Source organism: Aspergillus luchuensis, chromosome 1 (genome assembly GCF_016861625.1).
Source record: "Aspergillus luchuensis IFO 4308 DNA, chromosome 1, nearly complete sequence".
NCBI lineage: Eukaryota > Fungi > Ascomycota > Eurotiomycetes > Eurotiales > Aspergillaceae > Aspergillus > Aspergillus luchuensis.
In genome coordinates this window covers 239,230-261,562 of record NC_054849.1, presented here as the reverse complement: position 1 = coordinate 261,562, position 22,333 = coordinate 239,230, and the positions used below count along the sequence as shown (strand labels likewise).

At 42.1% G+C, this 22,333-nt stretch overlaps 6 protein-coding genes across 6 annotated transcripts; 2 read left to right on the top strand and 4 right to left on the bottom strand.

The window, feature by feature from the left end:
- Positions 1 to 205: 205 nt before the first annotated feature.
- AKAW2_10091S (uncharacterized protein) lies at positions 206 to 1,681 on the bottom strand (the record flags this gene model as incomplete). The annotated part of the gene is made up of 5 exons (XM_041692434.1): positions 206 to 702; positions 769 to 833; positions 909 to 1,306; positions 1,373 to 1,477; positions 1,535 to 1,681. 5 exons carry the CDS (start codon positions 1,679 to 1,681, stop codon positions 206 to 208), a joined length of 1,212 nt encoding a protein of 403 aa, XP_041536811.1.
- Positions 1,682 to 2,987: 1,306 nt separating this feature from the next.
- On the bottom strand, positions 2,988 to 5,010 carry AKAW2_10090S (endonuclease/exonuclease/phosphatase family protein; the record flags this gene model as incomplete). Its single annotated transcript, XM_041692323.1, has 4 exons — positions 2,988 to 3,317; positions 3,404 to 3,849; positions 3,912 to 4,280; positions 4,341 to 5,010. The coding sequence occupies 4 exons, from the start codon at positions 5,008 to 5,010 to the stop codon at positions 2,988 to 2,990; spliced, it is 1,815 nt and encodes a 604-aa protein (XP_041536810.1).
- A 628-nt stretch (positions 5,011 to 5,638) lies between these two features.
- Positions 5,639 to 7,647, bottom strand: AKAW2_10089S (glutamine--tRNA ligase; the record flags this gene model as incomplete). Its single annotated transcript, XM_041692211.1, has 3 exons — positions 5,639 to 5,722; positions 5,798 to 7,146; positions 7,200 to 7,647. The coding sequence occupies 3 exons, from the start codon at positions 7,645 to 7,647 to the stop codon at positions 5,639 to 5,641; spliced, it is 1,881 nt and encodes a 626-aa protein (XP_041536809.1).
- Positions 7,648 to 13,867: 6,220 nt separating this feature from the next.
- Positions 13,868 to 14,580, bottom strand: AKAW2_10088S (hemerythrin domain-containing protein; the record flags this gene model as incomplete). Its single annotated transcript, XM_041692100.1, has 2 exons — positions 13,868 to 14,311; positions 14,377 to 14,580. The coding sequence occupies 2 exons, from the start codon at positions 14,578 to 14,580 to the stop codon at positions 13,868 to 13,870; spliced, it is 648 nt and encodes a 215-aa protein (XP_041536808.1).
- A 3,203-nt stretch (positions 14,581 to 17,783) lies between these two features.
- Positions 17,784 to 19,718, top strand: SIT2_1 (siderochrome iron transporter 2; the record flags this gene model as incomplete). Its single annotated transcript, XM_041691989.1, has 3 exons — positions 17,784 to 18,058; positions 18,118 to 18,731; positions 18,781 to 19,718. The coding sequence occupies 3 exons, from the start codon at positions 17,784 to 17,786 to the stop codon at positions 19,716 to 19,718; spliced, it is 1,827 nt and encodes a 608-aa protein (XP_041536807.1).
- A 530-nt stretch (positions 19,719 to 20,248) lies between these two features.
- Positions 20,249 to 22,277, top strand: AKAW2_10086A (Ras-GEF domain-containing protein; the record flags this gene model as incomplete). Its single annotated transcript, XM_041691878.1, has 4 exons — positions 20,249 to 20,356; positions 20,439 to 21,542; positions 21,605 to 21,821; positions 21,892 to 22,277. 4 exons carry the CDS (start codon positions 20,249 to 20,251, stop codon positions 22,275 to 22,277), a joined length of 1,815 nt encoding a protein of 604 aa, XP_041536806.1.
- Between the last annotated feature and the right edge of the window lie 56 nt (positions 22,278 to 22,333).

Genomic DNA, 22,333 nt, shown 5'->3' with positions numbered 1-22,333 from the left:
CTATCCTACAACAACATACCATAAATCTCATGATAAGGATGAACATCATGTAATGATCAATAGTCTACTACCAACCCCATATTGATGTAAAATATATTCTATAAAAAGAAATATGAAAATTAAATGGTATATACCCAACTCCACCAATGCCAACCCATCCCATCCCAAAAAACAAGAACACATAACCAGAAGAAGAAAAATCTCTCTAAGCAGAAGTCGTGACCAAAACCTCCCTCCTAACACTAATAATCCCAGGAAACTTCATCCCGATGCCATTCCCACCACCATTAACCGTAGCCCCATTCTTAGGCAATATCGGATACTCATCCACCCTGCCCCCATGGCCATGTCCACTCTCCCCGCCGTCGGCCACATCCACATCTGCATCCGCATCCACCCTCTCCCCCGTCTCAACACTATACATAGTCGTCCCGTATAACCGCTCATCATGGGTGTGCATCGCCATGCGATCGTCGAATTCAGACGGTGGTGTTCGCGTCGTGTTAGTGTCGAGGGACCGGAGCGGGACGGAGAAGTTACGTTGCTTGTTGCGGGTGCTTGGCCACGGATCGGAGGTGTATTCGTTGCCTCGGGTTGAGGGGTTGAACTTGCGGAGGATGGGCCGGAGAGTTGCCATGCTGCCGGCGAAGATGCCCAGGCCGGTTTCGATGTTGGACCAGATTGCTATCGGGGTTGTTGCCCCTGTTGTTCTGTTGTTAGTTTTGGGGGGAATATGTGGGGGTGATAGGTTTGGGGGTAAGGGCGTACAGAGGTAGTCGACGCTGTAGAGGGTGTGGATGTAGGGGATGCGGATGAAGACGGCGATGGAGGCACTGTTCAATTCCATTCGGATTAGTATGTGTGTGTGATTGACTGGAGGTTACTAAAGGGTATGGTATGGTACATACACGCAAGCCATACCCAACAGTCCAGCGACAGCAAATTTGACATCGCGCTTCATGTTGAGTTTCCGGACTAGCAAGATTGGAAGGATAGCGATAGTGAGGTCGAAGAGCGCAGAGGAGGCGCTAAAGGCGTATAATCCGCCCACAATGATGTGCATGTTCATGCAAGATCCGGGGCCCGTGTATGCGGTGGATAACTGGTTCCAGAAGTACGACATGGGGTGGCATTGCACGAGGACCATGATGAAGAAGATGATTCCGGCGATGACGACAATTCCTCCGACGAGGCAGACAGTTATCCGGTGGGTTCGGTCGATGGTCACGCGCAGGATGAAGATGCTGACGGAAACTTTGCAGAGAATTGAGGCGAGGGCGTAGCCAATGTCGCAGTAGAACCAGTACTATTGATCATATTGATTAGTGGTGAGGGGAGGGAGGGAATAATGCTGTGAGGTTGCAGTGTTTACCTCCATTGCGGTCGTCCGCTGGTGATTGGTTAACTCGGTCAAGTGTTTCCCTGTACCGTACAGACTGCCTCCGATCATGCAGCCCGAGAACATGGCGTAGAAGAGCTATATCCGCACGTCAGTGTATGTTCTACGGAATTGTAGAGGAAGAGGGTAGCTCACCAATGCCAGAACCATAACTCCATCATCCCACCCAAACGCCTTGACAACTGCCAGGCGGACATAGCATCGTAGAATCGTCGTCACAGACGCCAATGCAAAGAAGACAGCAGCGACTGCTCGTACTTCTAATGACCGATCCACGGCCATGATGGTGATGCGAGCTGGCCAGCAGGCGATAGGTGACAGTGTAACATCCCCGGGAATCCAATGGGATGGGAAAAGATATTATGAAACAAGAGTTGCCATAAGCGAACGTGACGTACCAGACTGGCGAAAGAATGGTTAGACTCAACTGCCGACGATTTCAGCGACGCCGCTCATGGGCGTTAGGGTTCCTGGAACACCCATGGATGAGACGCCGATGGAAACAGGTCTGACTGGACGAGACGGCACAGCACGGAAAGTTTGAGGTCCACTTGCGCAGGATAAGAACCGTAAAACAGATGATGCTGTGAGGGGAGGGAGGCGAACTGTGCTTGTGCGCCCGTTGGAAAGTAGATGAGATCTTAGATTAGCGATCAGGGAGTCCACAGTTGAGACCTTGGAGAGAGAGAAGCCTACTACCAGTGGGTCTCGCGACGGGGCGCAGGCCGAATTTTTCAGCTGAACCACGTGGGATCCGCCGCTGAACCTGGCCACTAACTGGTCACTACCGCTGAAATTTGGTGATTCTCGTGTTTGTTCTGGTTTGTGAGTCGGCTTTGGTTCGGACGTTTTGCTGTTTGTTGTCTGGTACTTTGAATGGTGGTCCACTGGCCCTGGCGCTCAGGCCCTCGGGGTTGAAGTCCTCACTGGATGAGCAGAGACGACGCTACAGCCAGCCACCTGGCTAGTCCTATTAGTACTTAGTAGTGCGCTGAGGATGCCATGCTGCACGGTTAATTATAAGATCACGAAGGGTTGCTGAGATCTAGACCAGGGTCTTGAGGAAATTGCCAGGGGGGACTACTGAGATTGGTTGCAGCGCCTGGCCCATTGTGGTTTCTATCGCTGCAGCTCATCCCGAGGTACAAGACAACAAGTCTCTCGCAGAATTCCACTACATGAGTTTCCTAATGCATAGTATAGCTTTTCACATAACATGAATACATTCGCTGTGTCTCTGCTTCCTGCCTCAGGCATGAATAGCGTGCCCGAGTCATGAACTCCGGATGCGGCAGTGGGTCGAGCCGCACTGATGAAGCAATAAAAATGAAACGAACCATGCCAGGCACGCATCGCTACGCGGCAATACGAGATTAATAAATATTTGGAGACAAGCAAAACTCAATTATTAAAGTATTGCTTGTCCTATGGGCTTGTAGCTCCACTGATAAAAGATTTTATTGTGCTGCCATGTGTCTTAGCTCGATTAGATCGGGGCTGCGGACCCTTATTCAAGCATGGGCTTGCGACTGCTTGCTCCTGAATAGAAGGTTCGGAAGCATATAGAAAGAGAAACAGCTGGCGGTGCTTACTCGCACATGTTGAACAGAGCAACGGTGGGATCGTGATCCGATAACTCATCGTCTGTCGACACCCACGTGTTGACATGGATATGCTCCATCTTGGCTCCCGACGTCAACGCGGAACTCACATACATGTGGTCCAGTGATTCGCAGTTCTGGTTATAAAGATAGGTATACCTCTCGGACGCAGGAATGCCGGTAACGTCCTCCAGGTCCTGCAGCTTGGATTCGGAGACAAACACCTCCAGAGGCTCGACAGACGCATACTCGTTAAAGTCACCGGCGGTGATAATTTTCGCATCGGAATTGACCTCCAGTATGGAGGTAACAAATTTCTACGCCATCCACGGTTAGATTCTGTTCGGTTCCAGACAAACACAACCAAGATGAGAGAAATCGTTAGCGCGAAAAAGGCACTCACAGCAACCACTTTAGCCTGGTCCACGCGGTTCTCCACCCATCCGTTGACGGGGGGTCGCGGATCGCCCTCCAGCGAAGTGCTGTCATATTTGGAGGTGAAGTGCACGTTGATCGTGTAGAAGGTGTTCTTGCCATCCAAGGTCTCCCATTGGGCCACCAGTGGCTTGCGACTGTCATCCCAGGCCTCGTTGGAGGGATCAATCAGACCTGGGTTGTAGCTTAGATTGCCGTCGGAGAGGACGGAGGTGGAGTCATTGCTGGATCCAGGATTGTAGTTTCGCAGTCGTACCACCGATGGGTCATAGAGGTACGCTGGCCGGATATTACCGCCGCGTTCTCCGCCGCTCGTGTCATTCTCCGGATCGATGTCAGTGTAGTTGTACGCGACCCCGCCGTGCTCTTCGATTGCACTAGCGAGCTTGGACAGTGTTAGGCTGGCGGAGACGACTGGTGTCAGGAATGTCAGTGACATGATCTTATCATGATGTTGTGGAGAGAATTGATATTACCGCCATCGTCGGTAGCTCCGCTGTTGTCCTGGATCTCTTGTAGGAACATGACGGTCGGACTGTTCAGATACTTGGCGATATGCTCCCCAATCCCACTCATGGTGCTCGAGTCCGGAGAGAAATTGTCAACATTGTAATCTCCAATGGTAATGGAGCTGCAGGTTCCATCCGCCTTGAGTGTCGTTGCCGTGGCTTCTGTAGTGTTGGACCCGGTCTTCTCCAGGGCAGTCAGAGGTAGCAGCGTATAGAAACCATATGCCTGTGTAATAATCCCGGTTATGTCCTCGAGGGTGTCTCCCAGTTTGATATCAGTTGGATTCTTGGTCCCATCCAATGGAGATCCGATGACGATGGATTCCGGGTTGGAGTCTACAGTCAAACACCAAGTCAGTAACTAGTTGACACGATAGCAGAGTCAGGCAATCAAACCATTTGCACGCATGGTCAGCCCGCCTCGGTCATTCTTGCCCGTCACCGGCCAGTCCCCAATTACCCAGGTATCGCCATAAGAATTGGCCTTGCTGATGGCTGTGAGTCCCGTCAAAGTAGCGAGTTCACCACTCAGGCTCTGCCAAAAGTCCATGCCATACTCGGTCGGGTCCAAAACAGGATTTGCAGTGGAAAGCCGACTAGAACCGCCAGGTAGGCTGAAGACATCGCCATTGTCCAGGGAAGAGTACTGCTCAGTAGGAGGATCCAAGTCATCCTTTCCGATGACGATGGGAGTGACAGTGTTATCGCTGGACAGCACCTCAATGTCGGATGGAGACTCGATCTCAGTGGTATAGACGTAGCTGGACGAGGATCGGTATTCCGCGACCTTTCCACTTAGGGTGACAATATCGCCGACCGTGACTTTCGACACTCCACTGCTACCATACACATAGATAGAGTTGGAGGTCCGGGTGTCTGAATCGGCATCCGTGGCGCGAATGTAGAATCCGCTAGAACCTTTGGCTGTGACAAGGCCCTTGACACCGGAGACACTTTCTCCTTTGTAGGAAGAAACGTATCGGTCGCCATTGATCTCGGGGATGGTTACGGCTAGCGCGTGCTGAAAGAGCAGGGCTGCCGCACACAGCGAGGGGATCATGCGCATGGTGTGCAAGAGATCTGCGACTGCTTAGCGAATTGTTGTTCGAAAGCGAATACCGGCATTGTGAAGAGGATGGCAGGGTTCTTATAAGTCGACTGTTGCCATGTGCATGAATATTGCTTGATAGGGTACACATCTACATCAGTGTGTAGCAGTGGTATGTATAGATAGTGAACAGATACCCGTGTCGAGGGCAGCAGTGGGAAATTACGGTTAATAAAGATAAGAATGCTGGCAGCCACTGACAATCCTTCGAAACACCCACGTTTGAGACATTCCATGCAGCCAAGACCTCCCCGATGTCACGTCGGTCGGAGCCGACGGCCCTGAAGAAACCGGGAGATCATATTGTACCTGATTATACTGGAGTAGTGGGTGCAGTAAAGATAGAAGCCGGCGGAAGAATCTTCTTGCTGATTACTGCAGTTCAAAACCTGCCAATGATGCTCGCTATTCACAGCCACATGACATTCGTTACCCAAATCTATGTTTCCTGCAACTGGCACACCGTGGAGCTGGCCGACCGCAAGGTGGCCTGTGCCTCCTCTGACTCCTTCTTCGCCTTCCCTCTGCCCGGTACCTAATCCCATCACGCGTAAAATCTAAACCCATTCATTCGTCAAAAGACCTCTTAGCTGCTCTTGCTCACATCCTGTTTCAAAGAAACGATGCGGTTCAGCACAACCCGGTCATCCGTAGAATCCGAATCGACAGCCTGGCATACCGGTTAGCATTTGATCTCAGAACGGAAAAAAATAAATGTTGCAGGAAGATAGTCAGGGATACTCACGAAGTAAGCAACACGCATTGCCTGGAACCGGACACTTTCCGGTCCACTCTTGGTCTTCTCTCCCGCAGCTTCGGGCCAGGGAGCCCGGCGGCGCACCTCATCAAAGCCGGCCTCAATCAGGGCGTCGTTGTAGATGGTCTCACTGTTGGGGTTGATGTCCTTCAGGAAGCCACCCTCCACAGAGTTCGGGTCATCCGACTTGAACAGTTGGTCGTGGATGCGAACCTCCACCTTGCGCGAGTTGTCCGGGACCCAGTGGATGTACGTCTTGGGCTTTGCGCCGGACCGATCCAGAACGGCCCGGATCTCCGTAATCTTTCCTTCGGCATCCTTCGTGAAGGTTGTGGCCTTGAGGGGATAGGGAGACCTCCACAGACCGACACTCTTGCCGGGCGCAAGACGGAAGTAACCCTTGCTATCCTCCTCGCGGAAGTCGGAGCGGTCAATGTAGACGGTCTTGGTGAAGGGAAGCTTGTGGGAGCCCATCTTAGGGTCCTTGGGGGAGAATGGCACATCCAGATCAAGCTCCTGGGCTTCAAGGGATTCGAAGTCCTCAATGACAACGGGAACGGGGTCAAGGACCAGCATCAAACGCGGAACCCGGGTCTCAAGGTAGGTACGAACAGACTGTTCGAAACGAGCAATCTGGATGACGGACTTGGAGGTAGTCACACCCAATTCGTTGATGAAGGAGAGGATAGCCTCCGGAGGAACACCACGGCGACGCAGCGCGATCAGGGTGTACAAACGGGGGTCGTCCCAGCCACGCACATAACCTTCATCAACAAGCTTCTTGAGCTTTCTCTTGCTCATGACCGTTCCGCTGACCTCCATGCGGCTGTATTCACGCTGCATAGGCTCGTAGACTTCCAAGGTCTTGTTGAGCCATTCGTAACTCTCACGCGACAGCACGAATTCGGTGGTGCAAAGACTGTGGGTAATACCCTCGAAACTATCGCACAGGCAGTGGGCAAAGTCATAGGTAGGGTAGATCTTCCACTGATCCTTAGTACGGTGGTGCTCCGCATTCAGGACACGGTAGGCAGCCAGATCCGAGTACATCTGCGGGTTGGGGTTGTCAAGCTCCTGCTTCATGCGCAGGAACGCCGTCTGAGGTGCGTACTTTCCGTCGCGCATATCACGGAATTTTTGCAAGTTGGTTTCCACGTCCTGCTCGGCGTCCTTGCAGCGGAACCTAGGGCCGTTCTTCTCACCACCACGCTGCAACTTGATCTCAGCATCGCTGCAGTGGCAGACATATGCGCGGCCAATCTTGATCATCTTCTCGGCGAGCTCGTACAGCTTATCAAAGTGGTCACTCGAGTGGGTAACGGCGTGCGGCTTGAATCCTATTTTTGGTCGGTCAGTCATGTCCGCATGGTAATGCTTACATCTGCCTTACCGAGCCACTCAATGATATCCTCAATCGCGGTGAAGTATTTCTCCTCCTCTGCCTCGGGGTTGGTGTCATCAAATCTCAGGATCGTCTTTCCGCCGTGGTGTCTCGCGAAGCCGAAGTTGATCGCAATGGCCTTGGAGTGACCCAGGTGCAGGTATCCATTGGGCTCCGGAGGGAATCGGGTCAAGGGAGTAACGGGTCGCTCGTTGTAGACATTGGCAAGGAAGCCCTGCTTGAACATGGCGTCCGGGTCGATGGGGGCCTCCTCCGGCTTGGGCGTCGCGGGGCCCTGGGACTTCGGGGTCGCAGCAGGCTTCGGAGGAGCGTTGGCTTTGGCGGCCTTTTTGGCACGCTTCTGCATGCGCTTCTTCAACTCGCCCTTTGAGACCATCTCACCGGTCTCCTCGTCGAGCTGAAGCTTGGCAGTGGCTTCCGCGATTGCGTCCGCCATTTTGACGTTTTGTCGGAGAGGTTCTCCAAGCGCAACAAGTGGGTATGAATGGGTAAGCAGTGCCTCGAGAAGAGGATATCCGCAGCAATTCCCGGATGAAGCTACCTCAAGCTAAATGACCAGGAGAGAGCGAGCGGCGTGAGTCGCGTGAGTCAAGGATGGGCACTACCAGAATGTTTGGTTATCAGCGATCGGCGGGGGAGGGGAATCTTTTGTGGCGGCTTATGTCATCGTTGGGCACGGTCACGTGAGACCACTATTAATGCCTTGCTTTTCAGGCTGTTAATCACTCTGGTTTTCATACTGAATTTTTATCGGCTACTGGGAACGAGTGGCTCGAGATACGTGACCAGAGGAAGAAATGTGGAGCCAGAAAAAGAATAATAAAATAATCTTAGATTATATAATTATTGTTATTCATATATCCCCCTGGACATGAGATCCTGAGGTATTATAATATTATTTTAATTATTTAAATAATAAATTATAACATATATCTTATCTCTGTTGCTTAGTAAGGCGGATTATATAATAAAATTTCTAATAATTAATAATATCAAGAAATTTAGTTAATTTATCTATAGAATTTTTTATATTATTTATATATATAAGTTTTAATAAGTTCTTTTTATAATAATCTTTAATAAACAGTAAATAATTATTAATCTATTAATTATTTAGAATAAAAATCAGATTCTTTATAAGTAATAATATATTGGCTAAATCAGTGAAAACTAGAATTATATTTAAAATAATAAAATTAAATATTTATATAAACTTCTTAATCTAAAGAGCCTCTTTAATAACTTTATTAAATATAATATATTCTGCTAAGATTAATGAATTTATAATAATTATCTATTTTTTATTATTCTAGAATACTGGAAAATCTATATAAAAAATTATATAAAATTCTATAGATTTTTTATTTATATAATCCTGGAAGACAGCATTAATATAAATTTCCAGTATTATTTAATAATTTAGAGTAAATATTAAATCAAAATAATTATTTACTAAATAATATAAGAGATTTTTTATTATTATAATATTAAATAATAAAGATACATGGCTTTAGTACTAAAAATAAAAAATAATATATATTATATCTGATTATATCTATATACTTAATTAATTTAATTAATCTAGTAACTATATATAATATTTAATATTCTTCTAATTAAAATTTAGATTTTTTAAATAATAATTCTAATAGCTGGAATTCATTAGCATATATTAAAATAAAGATTTATTTATTTAGTATAAAATTAATAGGTCTTCTGTATAGAAATACTAATTAAAAATTATTATTCTAATTTATTAATCTCTGGTTAGTATACTGTCTAAAAATTATATTAAAAATTTTAAATATTTAATCTTGAAATACTAAGATATATTATTATAAATATTATTAATTTCTGCAGTAATCCGGTCAGTAATAATAAAATTATTAATATAAATAATAATAATTATAGACCTGCGGAGATAGATATATAAATTTTTTATAATTAATTTAAATTCTATTTTTTAAAATTATTAATTAAGTTTCTTATTCCAGAGATAGCCTGCCTGATATAAGCTGTATAATATCTATTAAAAAAAAATATAATCTAAATTCTATTTAAAATCTGTGAGTTAATATATATAGATTTTATAATTATTAATTATATTATATAAAAAAATAATTATAATATTAATTTATTCTTATTCTAACTTATAAATAATTATTATAATTAATATTATTTTAACTGATGATTCAGAGACAATTAAAATATATATTATATTAAAATTCTTTTCTAACTTCTGGTAATTTCTATATATAATTTATTATATTTTAAAGTAAATAATATAGCCATTAATATCTTTTTTTAAAATATAAATCTATTTATCAGGGAGTATATAGATACTTTATTATTTTATAAAAAAACAATTATTTTATAAATTTTTATATTAAATAAATTCTGGATCTCTGCAGCCATGGCCTTATATTAAAGATTTATATAAAATAATTTTATTATTATCTTATAAAATAAAAAAATTATAATATTAATAATTCTTAGTCCTGGTTTAATGGCTAGGTATATTTAATTATTTTTATATTTTTTTAAAAAAATCCCTTTTATTATTTATAATAAAATGTATTATTATATTTTTTTAAAAAAATCTTAAAATTTATTATATATTAATTTCTAATTTATTATAGAAAATACAGAAGTTTAACTCAGGACTTAATTCTTTATATATATTAATAAAATTATTTAAAATATTGGAATATATAGAAAATTAAATATTATAAATTATTATTTAAAGTATTCCAGATCTTTACTAGATAAAATAATAATTTATTTATTAAATAAATAATTCTATTTTTCCTGTTTCTGCAGGGGCTCTGGTATTAAATATAAGAATTAATTAAATTTTAATAGTATTAGTTAAGAATATTAGTCTTACTTATATAAAGTCTGTAATACTAGAAATAAATAAGATTAAATAAATATTTTAACCAGTCCTAATAATTTACTTAAAAATATAATTATTATAGATTCAGGATAATTAATATCTATTAATTTAGGACTATTTATTTTTATAAAATTATTTAAAATATTTAATAAAAATATTAAAGCCTTTGGTTGATCCCGTTATAATAAAAAATATAATAATAATAATTAAAGACTAGTCTTCCTATCTAATATATTTTTATATAATTATTAATCTGTATTTCTTAAATAATTATATTCAGAATATCCAGGAAGCAGCTGGTATTCTTAATATTAAAAATAAAATTTATATTTAATTTTATATTAATAATTCTAGCACTATTAGCATGGCCAATAGAATTTATAAAATTAGAATTCTTAAAGCTGAAATTATAAATAAAATTTATAGTCTAATAATCTTCTGTTTATTTTATTATATAAATAAATAATAATAATAAATTCCATTTTTTATAAACTATATAAATTTTAAAATACTTCCTGTAAAGATAGCCTGGCCTGGTTTATTTTTATTATTTTTATATATTTTAAATTTAATAAACTTTATATCCTAGAAATAATAAATTCAGTTATTTTCTAGAATCTAGATTTTAAAAATATAACTATAATTATTTTTATATTTAATTAAATATCTAATATTCATATAATCTGCTATTTTCATAAATTATATTTAATTAATTTATAATATATAAATATAAGTACAGCTTCCATATATCTATAGATAATTAAAAAAAGATTTTAGATTAGAAATTCTATAATATTTATATTATTTTTGAACTAGAGACTTCCTGCTTAAATTATTAATATAAGAAAATTAGTTAATTATTATATTTATAATTTTTACTATAAATAACTAAAACTTATATAATAAATTAATATCTATAATCATGGTACAGGCTGTCTGGTTAATATAATTATTATATTATTTAAAAAAATTATTAGTTTCTAGAATATAAGATAAAATAATAATAATTTAAATACCTTCCTATTCAGTCTATTTCTTGAAATCTTAGAATTCTTTATTTTTATTAATTTTTTAATCTTGTATATTATATCCCGTCATATTCTTATATTATTTATTTAAATTAATAAGATTTTATATTATATTAGATTTTAATTAAAAAAATCTGATTTCTAATCATTGAATTATAAAATTAATCATAATTAATATATAAAGATATCCATTATAATCTGTTAACTTTATAATTTATAAGTTTATAATTTATAAATCTATTAAATCAGCTGAAATAATAATTAAAATATAAAAGATCTAGTATTTTAACTTAGCTTAAAAATATATATCATAATTAAAACTTAAGGATTCTTCTATCTGAATTACTTTATATATTATAATTATTATTTTTAGTCTGGAAGTTCCTGCATGTTTTAATTATTTATATAATAAATATAGATTTATTTTAATTATTATAGCTTAAATACCTGTATTCCTGATAATTCTAATAAAGAAAATATTATACTTTATATTAAAATAAATAATAATCTTATATATAATAATCTTCTGGATTATCTAGTTTAGATATAGCTAGTATCTATATATTTTTTTAATCTGATCCTGACTCAGAATACTAAATTATATATTTAAATTATAATATATTTAATCTTTAATTATTATAACTTGATTATATCTAGTATTTATTTTAATTAATATTATTTTAATTCCAGTGGCCTGTCCCTGTCTAGTATAAAAAATCTTATATTTATATAATTTTTTATTAAAATAAAAGTCTTGATAATTAATAAATTATATAAAATCTAGAATTATATATTAACTAGCTCCAGTATTCTATAATTATTTAGACTTTATAATTAATCTAGATATATTTATTATTATACTAGAAAATTAAAAAGTATTATTATAGTTAACAGTAATATTAGATTAAGCAGGTAACTCTAAATAAAAAGATTAATTATTTATTCTAGTTATTAGAAAATTTAATATAATTATAATCTAGATTTAGTTTACCTGTCAATTATATTAATAAATAAAAATTTTTAATTATAAATATTATTTTTTTTATTATTTAGCTGGTATTAAGTATACATATATTAAAATATTATATAAATATTATATATAATAAAAATAAAATCTTTTTATATATATAAGCAGGAATATAAGCTATTATCTAACTTATTTATTTTAATTAATCTCTACAGGAGACCAGTATTTATAATCTTTAAAAATATTAATTAATTTATTATTCTAATTTTAATTATTTAACTTGTAATTATCCTATTATATAATATTTATTAAATTTATTATTATACTTATAAAAACATTATCTACTTTAATTATTATTTTAGTTTTCTCAGAGACTTTAATATATAAATCATAGAATTAGATATCAGTGAATATATTATTATTAAAATTATTTAATTATTTTTTAATTATATTATATTATTCTAGTATATCAGCATGTATATTTATAAATAATATAATTATTATAAAGTATATTAAATAATTACAAAGTAATTATTAAATAAGATTAAAAATTTCTCTGAAATTATTAATGTATTAGAAAATACTTAAATACTGAGTATATTATATTTTATAAAACTTAAATATTATTATCTTATATTTATTAAATTTTTTATCCAGGATTATCTTTTATATCTTATTAAATATTTTATCTGTATAGTAGTTCCTTATATTTTTACTTTAAAATTTTATTAAAATATTTTATAAGATCTGACTAATTAGCTAGAAGAAGATAAAAATACTCTAGTCTTTTTATAATTAATAATTTAGATTTATAATTATTAATTAAGATATTAATATATTAATTATAGACATGCAGTATAGGATCTGTAATTTATTATATATTTTAAATTACTAGATTTTAAAGTTTTCTTTTCCTGTCAAGTAATCTTAAAAATCTAATAAAATATTAAATAGTACTGCAGTCAGATATCTTTTATTCTAATATATTTAATTCTAAATAGTAGATAGTGTATGCATATTTACTAGCAGTAATAAATTATTCTTAATTAAGATTATTTTATATTAATTCAGAAATTCTTAATTTATTCCAGACATATTTTAGCACCAGGTAGTTATTTAACTAATTAAAATTAATTTAGATTTAGTAGTTCTCGATAAAAATTAATAAAAATTAATAAATTTTAATAAAATTTTAATATATCTGGTTGACTTTATTAAGCTTCCAGACTTATAATTTATCAGCTACTAGAAATAAGTAGCTTGAGATACATGACCAGAGGAAGAAACATGGAGCCAGAGGGAGAATAATGAGGTGGCCTCAGGTCACGTGACCACCGCCATTCACAATTTTGACCCATGGCCTACCCATATAATTCTGTAGCATTCCTCCATAATCCTCAAAACTCAAGTCTGAAATTTTTCGTGTCTACTATCATTAGTGATAGTAGTTAGTAGTACTGCTTTCTGCCACCCGTTGACCTAAAGATATATATATTGACCGGGCTCTGCGGGTAGTACTTAGTTACTTAAGAAAGAGTGTTGACTCCAGTCGTACTCGTTCATTGTTGAGGTTGGAATCATGATTGATTTTCAGACGAGATACCCAGCCTGACCTGACTGAAAAGCACTTGACTCTCATATCTTAACCAATAGACCCCTAGTGCTGATGTGTACAGCGACTACAACGGATTCGCAAAGGTTTCTATACCACCCTCTCTTAGATCGAGTATGCCACTAGGTTATATTGTATAAGATCATCGGTTATTTACATGGGTATCCTCGGCATTTCCTCCTTCGTCCAGTACCGTCTCATATTCTCTGCTCCCAAGGTCTTCACCTCCTGGTCCAAATGCGTCCATAGAACCTCCCTCCACCCATCCATCTTGCTCCGTAAAACATCGAATTCCAACTCTTGCTTTCCCTCCTGACACTCCTCTAGATACTTTTGGAACTCTTCCAGCCCCTTATGGATCTGTCGATGCTGCCGCAAGAGTTCAGCAGCTTGGCGACCCCGGCCCGTGCGAAATTCGGGCATCTTCTTCGCCAGATGAGGAAAGACATGGTTCTCTTCAATACTATGATGAATCTCCAGATGTTGAGCAAAGCGCAGTCCTTCGGATATGAATTGCCGCATCTTCATATACGGAGGTAGTCGGCCGCTAGTCGACGCCTCCCAGAGCATGTTCCATGATAGACGGAGGAGTCCATGCTGGATGGAATGGGTTAGTGAGAAACGAGACAATCGCTTGCCTTTAAATTGAGGTAATAACTTACGTAGTACTCCATTTGCTCTGCCGCTCGGTTATATATCTTGAAGTCTTTAGCCGACAGGGGCGGTTCATTCTGCTGCTCGGTGTTGGTCATGATGGGCGTTGCAGCTGCGTTCGTCAACAGTCGGCCTGGCAGATAAGGGCGCAGCCTCAAGGACGAGAGAGACGGTGTTGGCAGCAGAGATATGCGGCGACTGGCGTGAAACATGAATGGGGGTTCAATATGGCAGTGTAAAAAGACTACGGATGCGGATACTTTCTCACATAAGCCATCATGAACGGATTACTTCCCCTTGAGAGGGGATCGCAGAGATTCCTCACCATGAACTGTTGTTGTATGTCTATCTCATTAATATTGATCGTCGCTGAGCGTCTGGACAGGCAATGGCATAGTATCTTTGGTCCTAATCCACCAGTCTGCGGGGAAGAAATTGTAATCTTTGAATCCGGCAGGAAATGATTTGACCCTCATTTGTAAGCCATGACCAATCAGGACCAAGTACGCACCCCACCCATGATCTATACTGGAAAATAGGAGATTAATGTCAATATTTAGACGGAACAATAATTGACGTTCAGTTGGGTATTTTTGTTTTTTGTTGGATATGTTTCATATTCAAGGCTGCGTGACTTGTTATATGCACTTGATCTTAAGAAAACCAAATAAACCAGGTTGCGCTTCGCGTCCCCTTACCCGTTTGTATAATCACAGGTTTATTGATTATAGAAAACAGAGACTAGGGTAAGAAAGGTAAGAAGTAATTATAACCAGGCTGCAGATCAAAACGTGAAATTGTAGAAGTATAGGAAAAGAAAGGGTAAAACGAGTATGTATGTACCTTGTCTTGAATGATAACCCTTTTCATGAGTTCGGAGTATACCTTCCTCGGTCATATGTTCCACGATGTAGTGAGAATGATCGACAATGGCAAAAACTTGTAGAATTGAATCCTCATGAATGTCAAAACAAGGTAATCATGGTCCGGTTCGTGAGACATCATACAATAAGACCAATAAAAGAGCAGCAATAAGTAAGCCATGCACAAGAAAGTGTAGATCTCCAAGCGAGATGAGTGACCCTTCCGTCAGTGAGGGAGAACATTTTGAATACGAGGAGCTGCATCACAAGCCACCGTGCTAGTCTTGTCAGCTTCCAGGAGCGTGCCCTGAAAGGTTGTGTAAGGCTGCTCCTCAGAAGTGTGACTCCGCGATGCCGAAAGTATACTCCAGAATGACACTGCGCCTTACCGAAATCAGCATCTAGTGATACTAAATCTACAGCGATCATGATTCTGAAACCGGAGTGGCAGCAGGAACTGCATGCCGATTGCGGTTACTGATGTAATATTATAATAGCCGCCAATAGCTAGCATTAGCCGGTCTTCGCGCCTGAAAAATCCGAATGGTGGCGTCCTGGAGGAGCTTAATCCTGGTGTCTGATAGTGTGGGGGTCATGAAGGTCGTGCGTAAGAACTAAACTCGGCTAATGTTTGATTGACAAGCATGGGAATGCTATACGGCTCTCTGACCCTCCAGTAACGCATGGGTCAAGGTACAATGGTTACATAGACCAGGTTAATGTATCATTACCAGCAAGCAGGCTGACCAGAGATTGTGTCTGTTATCGCAAGGAAAGGATTTTATTTACGAGAGTAGAGACTGTCCAAAGATTAGACATAGTACTACAAACGTGTAAACCATGGAAAGGTGAGCACATGGGACGGGATTTTGTTTTGCACCTGAGACAACAGAGAAGAGCGACCTTGTCAAGAGATTTGAAAAACCACACAAAGTACCTAGCCTGCTTTGTTCAATGACTGGTGGCTGGGGAAGAGTCAACTGGGTGTGGTCACTAACGAGTAAATCGTTACTTAATTGTTCTGAAACACTAGCACTATACATTCAGCTGACGTATGCCTGTCCACATATAGGATCTTTCACAATGGGCGTTCCTCGAGAGAAGCTAACATCCGAATCAGATCAGCAACATTTGGTTTTGGAATTTATCAAGACTACGCTGAAGGAGCTTCTCATGAAGAAGCCTCATATTACCGGAAGAACCCGGCAGACAAACATTGCTACAAAGCTTTGCCCTAAGTTGCCGCAGCTCACCCACTTAATCAAAGCTTGGGTAGTTTCTTTTTCCACTGCAGCTGAAATTATGTCATGGATTTGCTGCATACAGCCCACTTGAAGCAGATAGATGGCCGAAAATGGCCATAGCTTGCGAATGGCGATCCGAAGCCGACCCACTCACACACAAAATTCCCTCCTCAAAGGTGACACAAATGAATACGAAGACACTCTTTCTTTGGAGAACAGGGATATGGATTATGATAACTTTAACTTAGAACTCTTAGTCTGTGCGCCATCAAGGGACTGACTCAATTTATTAAGCTCATTTCCACAGACTCCTTCGGCCCTCAAGATCATACATCCCGAAGCCCAATTGGCTAAGCCGAGACGGCTTATGATTATCATTTTCACGGTGTTGGAACAGATCTCGCGTGTTCTTACCCTGGATCGGACCTATCTGGCAACCCTTGCAAGGGCAGATAGGAGGACATTGTCCCTTGGCGGTCCCGGGCTGCGTCACACAACCAGAGCTTACGTGCCTTCGTAGCACAACAATTTTACGTCAATTTTTTTCTTAGTGGACAATTGACGAAATACCATGTAGTATGATGACCAACGAAGGTAGTGCAACGATTCAGGCTTGCGAAAGTGCCTTCCACAGTCATAGCAGACAATCTATATTCCTACTTGTGAGGTAATACCATTGTTATTCGTACCGAGGGCCATGGTTGCCAGTTGGAATTTCCCACCCGAGATGATCGGCGTCGTGAGCTTAATACTACAGTCAGGCTGCCTTTCAAGCCTAACAACATTTGTGAATATGGAATGTGTGAGTATGACTTCCCGTGCCTGAGTGGATCCTGGACCCATCGAACCAGTGAAAAGGCCTGCCCACGAAGCAATCAATCACAATGCCAGTCAGAGCCTGCAGCCAAGGGTCTATCACGCGCTGCCTTGCCAAGGAAGGAAGGGCTGAAGTCGATCGCCATTTCATTGGAAGAGAGCGATGCCAGGACCACACCATTAGATTTTTATCTGATCCCACACTACGTTATCTGATCCGCGCTGCCATCGCCCATTCGTGCCAGTCAAGATGCATGATGCTTGGGTTCACCCAGAGATCTACATCGGGAAGCGCGCCTCGTGCAAAATGGATACACTACTCCTGCATGCGATGCTCCGATGCTCGCAGCCTGTCCGCTCCCTCGGAATGTTGAAAACCGCACTCATGGCCGCCTCGACGTCGCACATTACCTGATCACGGAGGACTACGCACTGAGGACCATCAAACTACTCACATTCCTTACCTCTCGTTTGATTTAGTGGTCACCAGCCATGAGTCCTACCCTCATCACTCGAGGCCGTAATGATGTGCAGCTGGCACAACATGTGGCTGGAGCGGATTTCAAAGACTTCAGCTATGAGGTGGAAGTCACCTCTCCCAGCAACGGAGAGGGGAACCCTGATGAGATCACTCTTGAGGCCTGGCAAGCAGACGAGGCTCAAAAGTCGGCCAACGTGGTAACCCACGATGCACCTCGTGGTATGCAGCAGGCCGAAGCTGCAGCATTGGCTTGGAGTAAGAAGATGGCTTATCTCACTTATGCACTGTGAGTCCCCCACTCCTGTAATGATTCTCATATCTGACATGATCTGTTTCCGACCACAGGATCTGGCTTTCCTTCTTTATGTTAGCGCTACAGTCCTCGGTCAGCAGCAATGTGATCCAGAACGCATACGCCAACTTTGAAGCTGCTCCCGAAGTGAGTACGGCAGGCATTGCAGCTAGCGTGATTAGTGGTGTCGTTCGACTTCCTGCAGCGAAGTTGTTGAACGTCTGGGGAAGAACGGAAGGATTCTTGGTCTTTGTCGGTGTTTACCTCCTTGGACTTGTTATCCTTGCAGCATGCAACAATCCCAGCTCCTATGCAGCCGGTTATGTTCTGTACTGGGTCGGATATGATGCTGTCTATCTCATCCTCGATGTCTTCATGGCCGATACTGCCGGGATGCGTAACCGAGCTTTCGCCTTTGGTTTTGCCAGTACTCCTTTTATTTGCACTGCGTTCACTGGCCCCTTGGCTGCCGAGTCAATCATTAAGAGAGCATCATGGCGCTGGGGATACGGTATCTTTGCGATTGTGATGCCATTTGTATTCATTCCTCTGGCTGTGATATTCAAATTCTACCAACGAAAGGCGGAGAGTATGTATATCTACGGTCGGGAGCCAAGTGGCCGGACTTTCTGGGAATCAGTAGTCCACTACTTCCATGATTTCGACGGTAAGCACAATCCTTTTGTTTTAATTGACATTCTCTGACTCTCCTGCAGTGATTGGTGCATTTCTCTTGACCGCTGCCTTCCTCCTCCTCCTACTCCCATTCAGTCTCGCATCCTACGGACGCACCGAGTATAAGAGTGCCGCTTTTATCTCCATGATCATCATTGGATTCGTGCTGTTCGTCTTGTTTGGTCTCTGGGAGCGATTCGGGGCGCGCAATCACTTCATCAAGTGGCGAGTTTTCAAGCAGCCCACGGTAATAGGGGCTTGCGGTCTTGCATTCTGTCTCTTCTTCAGTTACTACACATGGGAGCTTTACTTCTACAACTTCTGCATGGTTGTTTACGGGCTGAGCATCGGCATGGCCGGCTACGTCGGGCAGATTTACAACGTTGGTTCATGTTTCTGGTCTGCTGTGTTCGGCATAACGGTCTATGTCACCCGGCAGTTCAAGTATACCTGTTTAGGTTTTGGACTGCCCCTGGTCCTACTAGGAGCAGGGTTAATGATCCACTTTCGATCGGCCGGTGGAGGCATCGGGTATATTGTGATGTGTCAGATATTCATTGCCTTTGGAGGTGGCACCCTGGTTATTGGTGAAGACATGGCTGTCATGGCTGCCTCTGATCGTGAGGGTGTTCCCATGATGCTTTCCCTGATTGGTCTCTTCTCGAGTCTGGGCGGTGCAGTAGGCTACGCAGTTGCCGCTGCCATCTACACCAACACCTTCCCTGGTGCACTGAGGGATGCGTTACCCGAGGGCAGCAAGGACAAAGCCATGGAGATCTATGTGGGCGGGTACCTCACGCAGCTCGAGTATCCCATTGGTTCCGTTATTCGTGATGCTATCAATGCGGCTTACGGCGTATACATGAAGTATGCGTGTATTGCAGCTGTGGTAGCGATGGCGCTGGGGATTCCTTGCGTCGCTATATGGAAGAACTTCAGGCTGAACAAGCCACAGCAAAACAAGGGCCAGGTGATCTGAGGATGTGTGTATAGAGGTTTTGTAGAGTTGGATACAAGATACCATTCTAATCATTCTTCCATAATAGTCATTGCTTTCATAATAGTCATTGCTTCCATGATAGTGAACCCTTCTATGATTGACATTCCTTCCATGGTAGTCTTTCCTTCCATAGTAGTTATTGCTTCCATAGTAGTTATTGCTTCCATAGTAGTTATTGCTTCCATGATGGTCATCGCTTCCATAATGGTCGGGTCACTACGCTGGTTTTTTTCACCGGAGTAGAATAGCTCCGCAATAACGTAACGGTAGAAGATGATAGATCAAACTCCGAATACCTCTCGTTAAGGAAAAGCCCTCCGAGACCCGAGTGGGATCACTTTGCAGCCCATCACAAGCGTCCCAGAAGCCATTCCATCTTGGCAGCAGCCATCAAAAGAAGAGAACCAGCCGACGACAAGCGCACCAGCCTAATCATAGGCTACCATGACCGCCGAACCCACCCGAGACACGCACGGTGAGCAGACTATGAACGCGCTAACACGCAGAAAATGGCTCAGGTGGAGCCGTGCGATGGCCCTGCCTTACTCAATGTGGAGATGATGAGGCCGATCCGCGTCGGTGATAAGATTGATAAATGCTGGGCGATGTCGGAACTTGTGCGCCCCTGGCCCTACCTCGTTCAAGACATCCGGGAAGTGACGCACAACGTCCATTCTATGTGGGCTGGTGGGGTTCCAGACCCGTGGTTCCAGCGCTATACTCGCTTCCCTCTTACTCGCGTGCGGACTATTGTCCACTATCGTCTACTTGCACCAGGCTGCCGGTGTCACCCCGGACATAAACCCCCTCTTGCCCCAAGCACGTCGACTGGCCAGTGCAGCGTCTCTATCCGACCTCGACTATGCACGAAACAATACGCCCACGACAATGTCTTCCAGCTCCCAGCACGCCAGGAAATGGTCGACGATGCCGATCGACACGAATGCGGCCCCGTTCTTGAGCCTCGACTACGAGGATGAGGTTGTTTACGAGGACGACCAACGCCAAACCATCAAACACGCCTCCATCTGTGGGCTGGTCGAGCAACTGACACGCCATGATCGGCTAGATGTCTCGTTCAACGAGACCTTCCTCATGACCTACCCGACCTTCGTCTGCGGCCGGGAACTCTTTGAGATTCTCCTCCAACGACTGAACATGCCCCCACCTCCAGGCCTCAGCGACTCTGACCTCTCACGATGGACCGAACAGAAGCAGAAGACTGTACGCTTCCGCGTCATCAACATACTCAAGACCTGGCTGGAGCGGTACTGGATGGAACCACCAACTGAATCAACAATGGACTTCCTCCGACACATCCACGCCCACGTCCAACCTCTCGCCAACGTTCCCACTGCCTCACAACTCATCACCATTATCGAGCACCGTCTGAAGGGTCAAGACATCCTCAAACGTTATATGACTCCTCCAAACAGCACGGTGCCGAAACCACTCACCCCAAGGAACATGAAGAAGCTCAAGTTCCTCGACCTCGACCCGATGGAGATCGCCCGCCAACTTACCATCATCGAGTCACGTCTCTTCGCTCGGATCAAACCTACCGAGTGTCTCAACAAGTCATGGCAGAAGAAAGATACCGATAGACCACCATCTATCCCTCCCTCACGCCGCACCAGCATCAGCACAACCAGCAGCACCAGTTCTATCGAACGCACTACCGGCGTCAACGCCACGATTCTACATTCCAACCAACTCGCCAACTGGGTCGGGGAGATGATCCTGGCCCACGATGAGATGAAGAAGCGTGTCTCTATGATCAAGCAGTTTGTCAATATTGCCGACGTATGCCCTCCCCTTACTCGAACACTCTCAGCCCACATGCTAACACACAATGCTATCAATAGAACTGCCGCTCCCTCAACAACTTCGCAACCATGATGTCCCTAATCTCCGGCCTGGCCACAAGCCCGATCTACCGTCTCCACCGCACCTGGACGCAAGTGAGCCCCAAGACGCGCAAACTGCTCGAAGACATGCAGAGCCTCATGTCCAGCGACAAGAACTTCATCAAGTACCGAGAAAAGCTTCGCGCAGCAGGCCCACCACGCATCCCCTTCCTCGGTATGCAGCCTAACTTCCCTGCCTCTTTTCCAACCAAATCTTACCATACTAACACTTAATCTTAATTAAGGAACCTACCTAACCGACCTCACCTTCATAGAAGACGGCATCCCAAGTCACACCCCGCCCCCGAACGTGATGATAAATTTCAGCAAGCGGATCAAAGTCGCTGACATCCTGCGCGAGATCGAGAGCTGTCAGGCTGTCGGGTACAGTTTGCTTCCTGTGCCTGAGATACAAGAGTTTATAGTAAGGAATGTGCAAGCTGCTGGAGGTGATGTCGAGGGCATGTATGAGAGGAGTTTGGCGTTGGAGCCTAGGATGGCTGGTGAGGAGAAGATGAATATGGGGCAGTTGGGGGTGGGTATGGTAGGGATGAATATGGGGAGGGGAGGGTATATTTCTACGGGCAGTCATATGAGTTCGGTGGTTATTGCTAGTATGGCTATGCGGTAGTTGGGATAGGACAAGAAGGAGGGCTTATGAGGTATGATGTTATGAAGTTATTGATA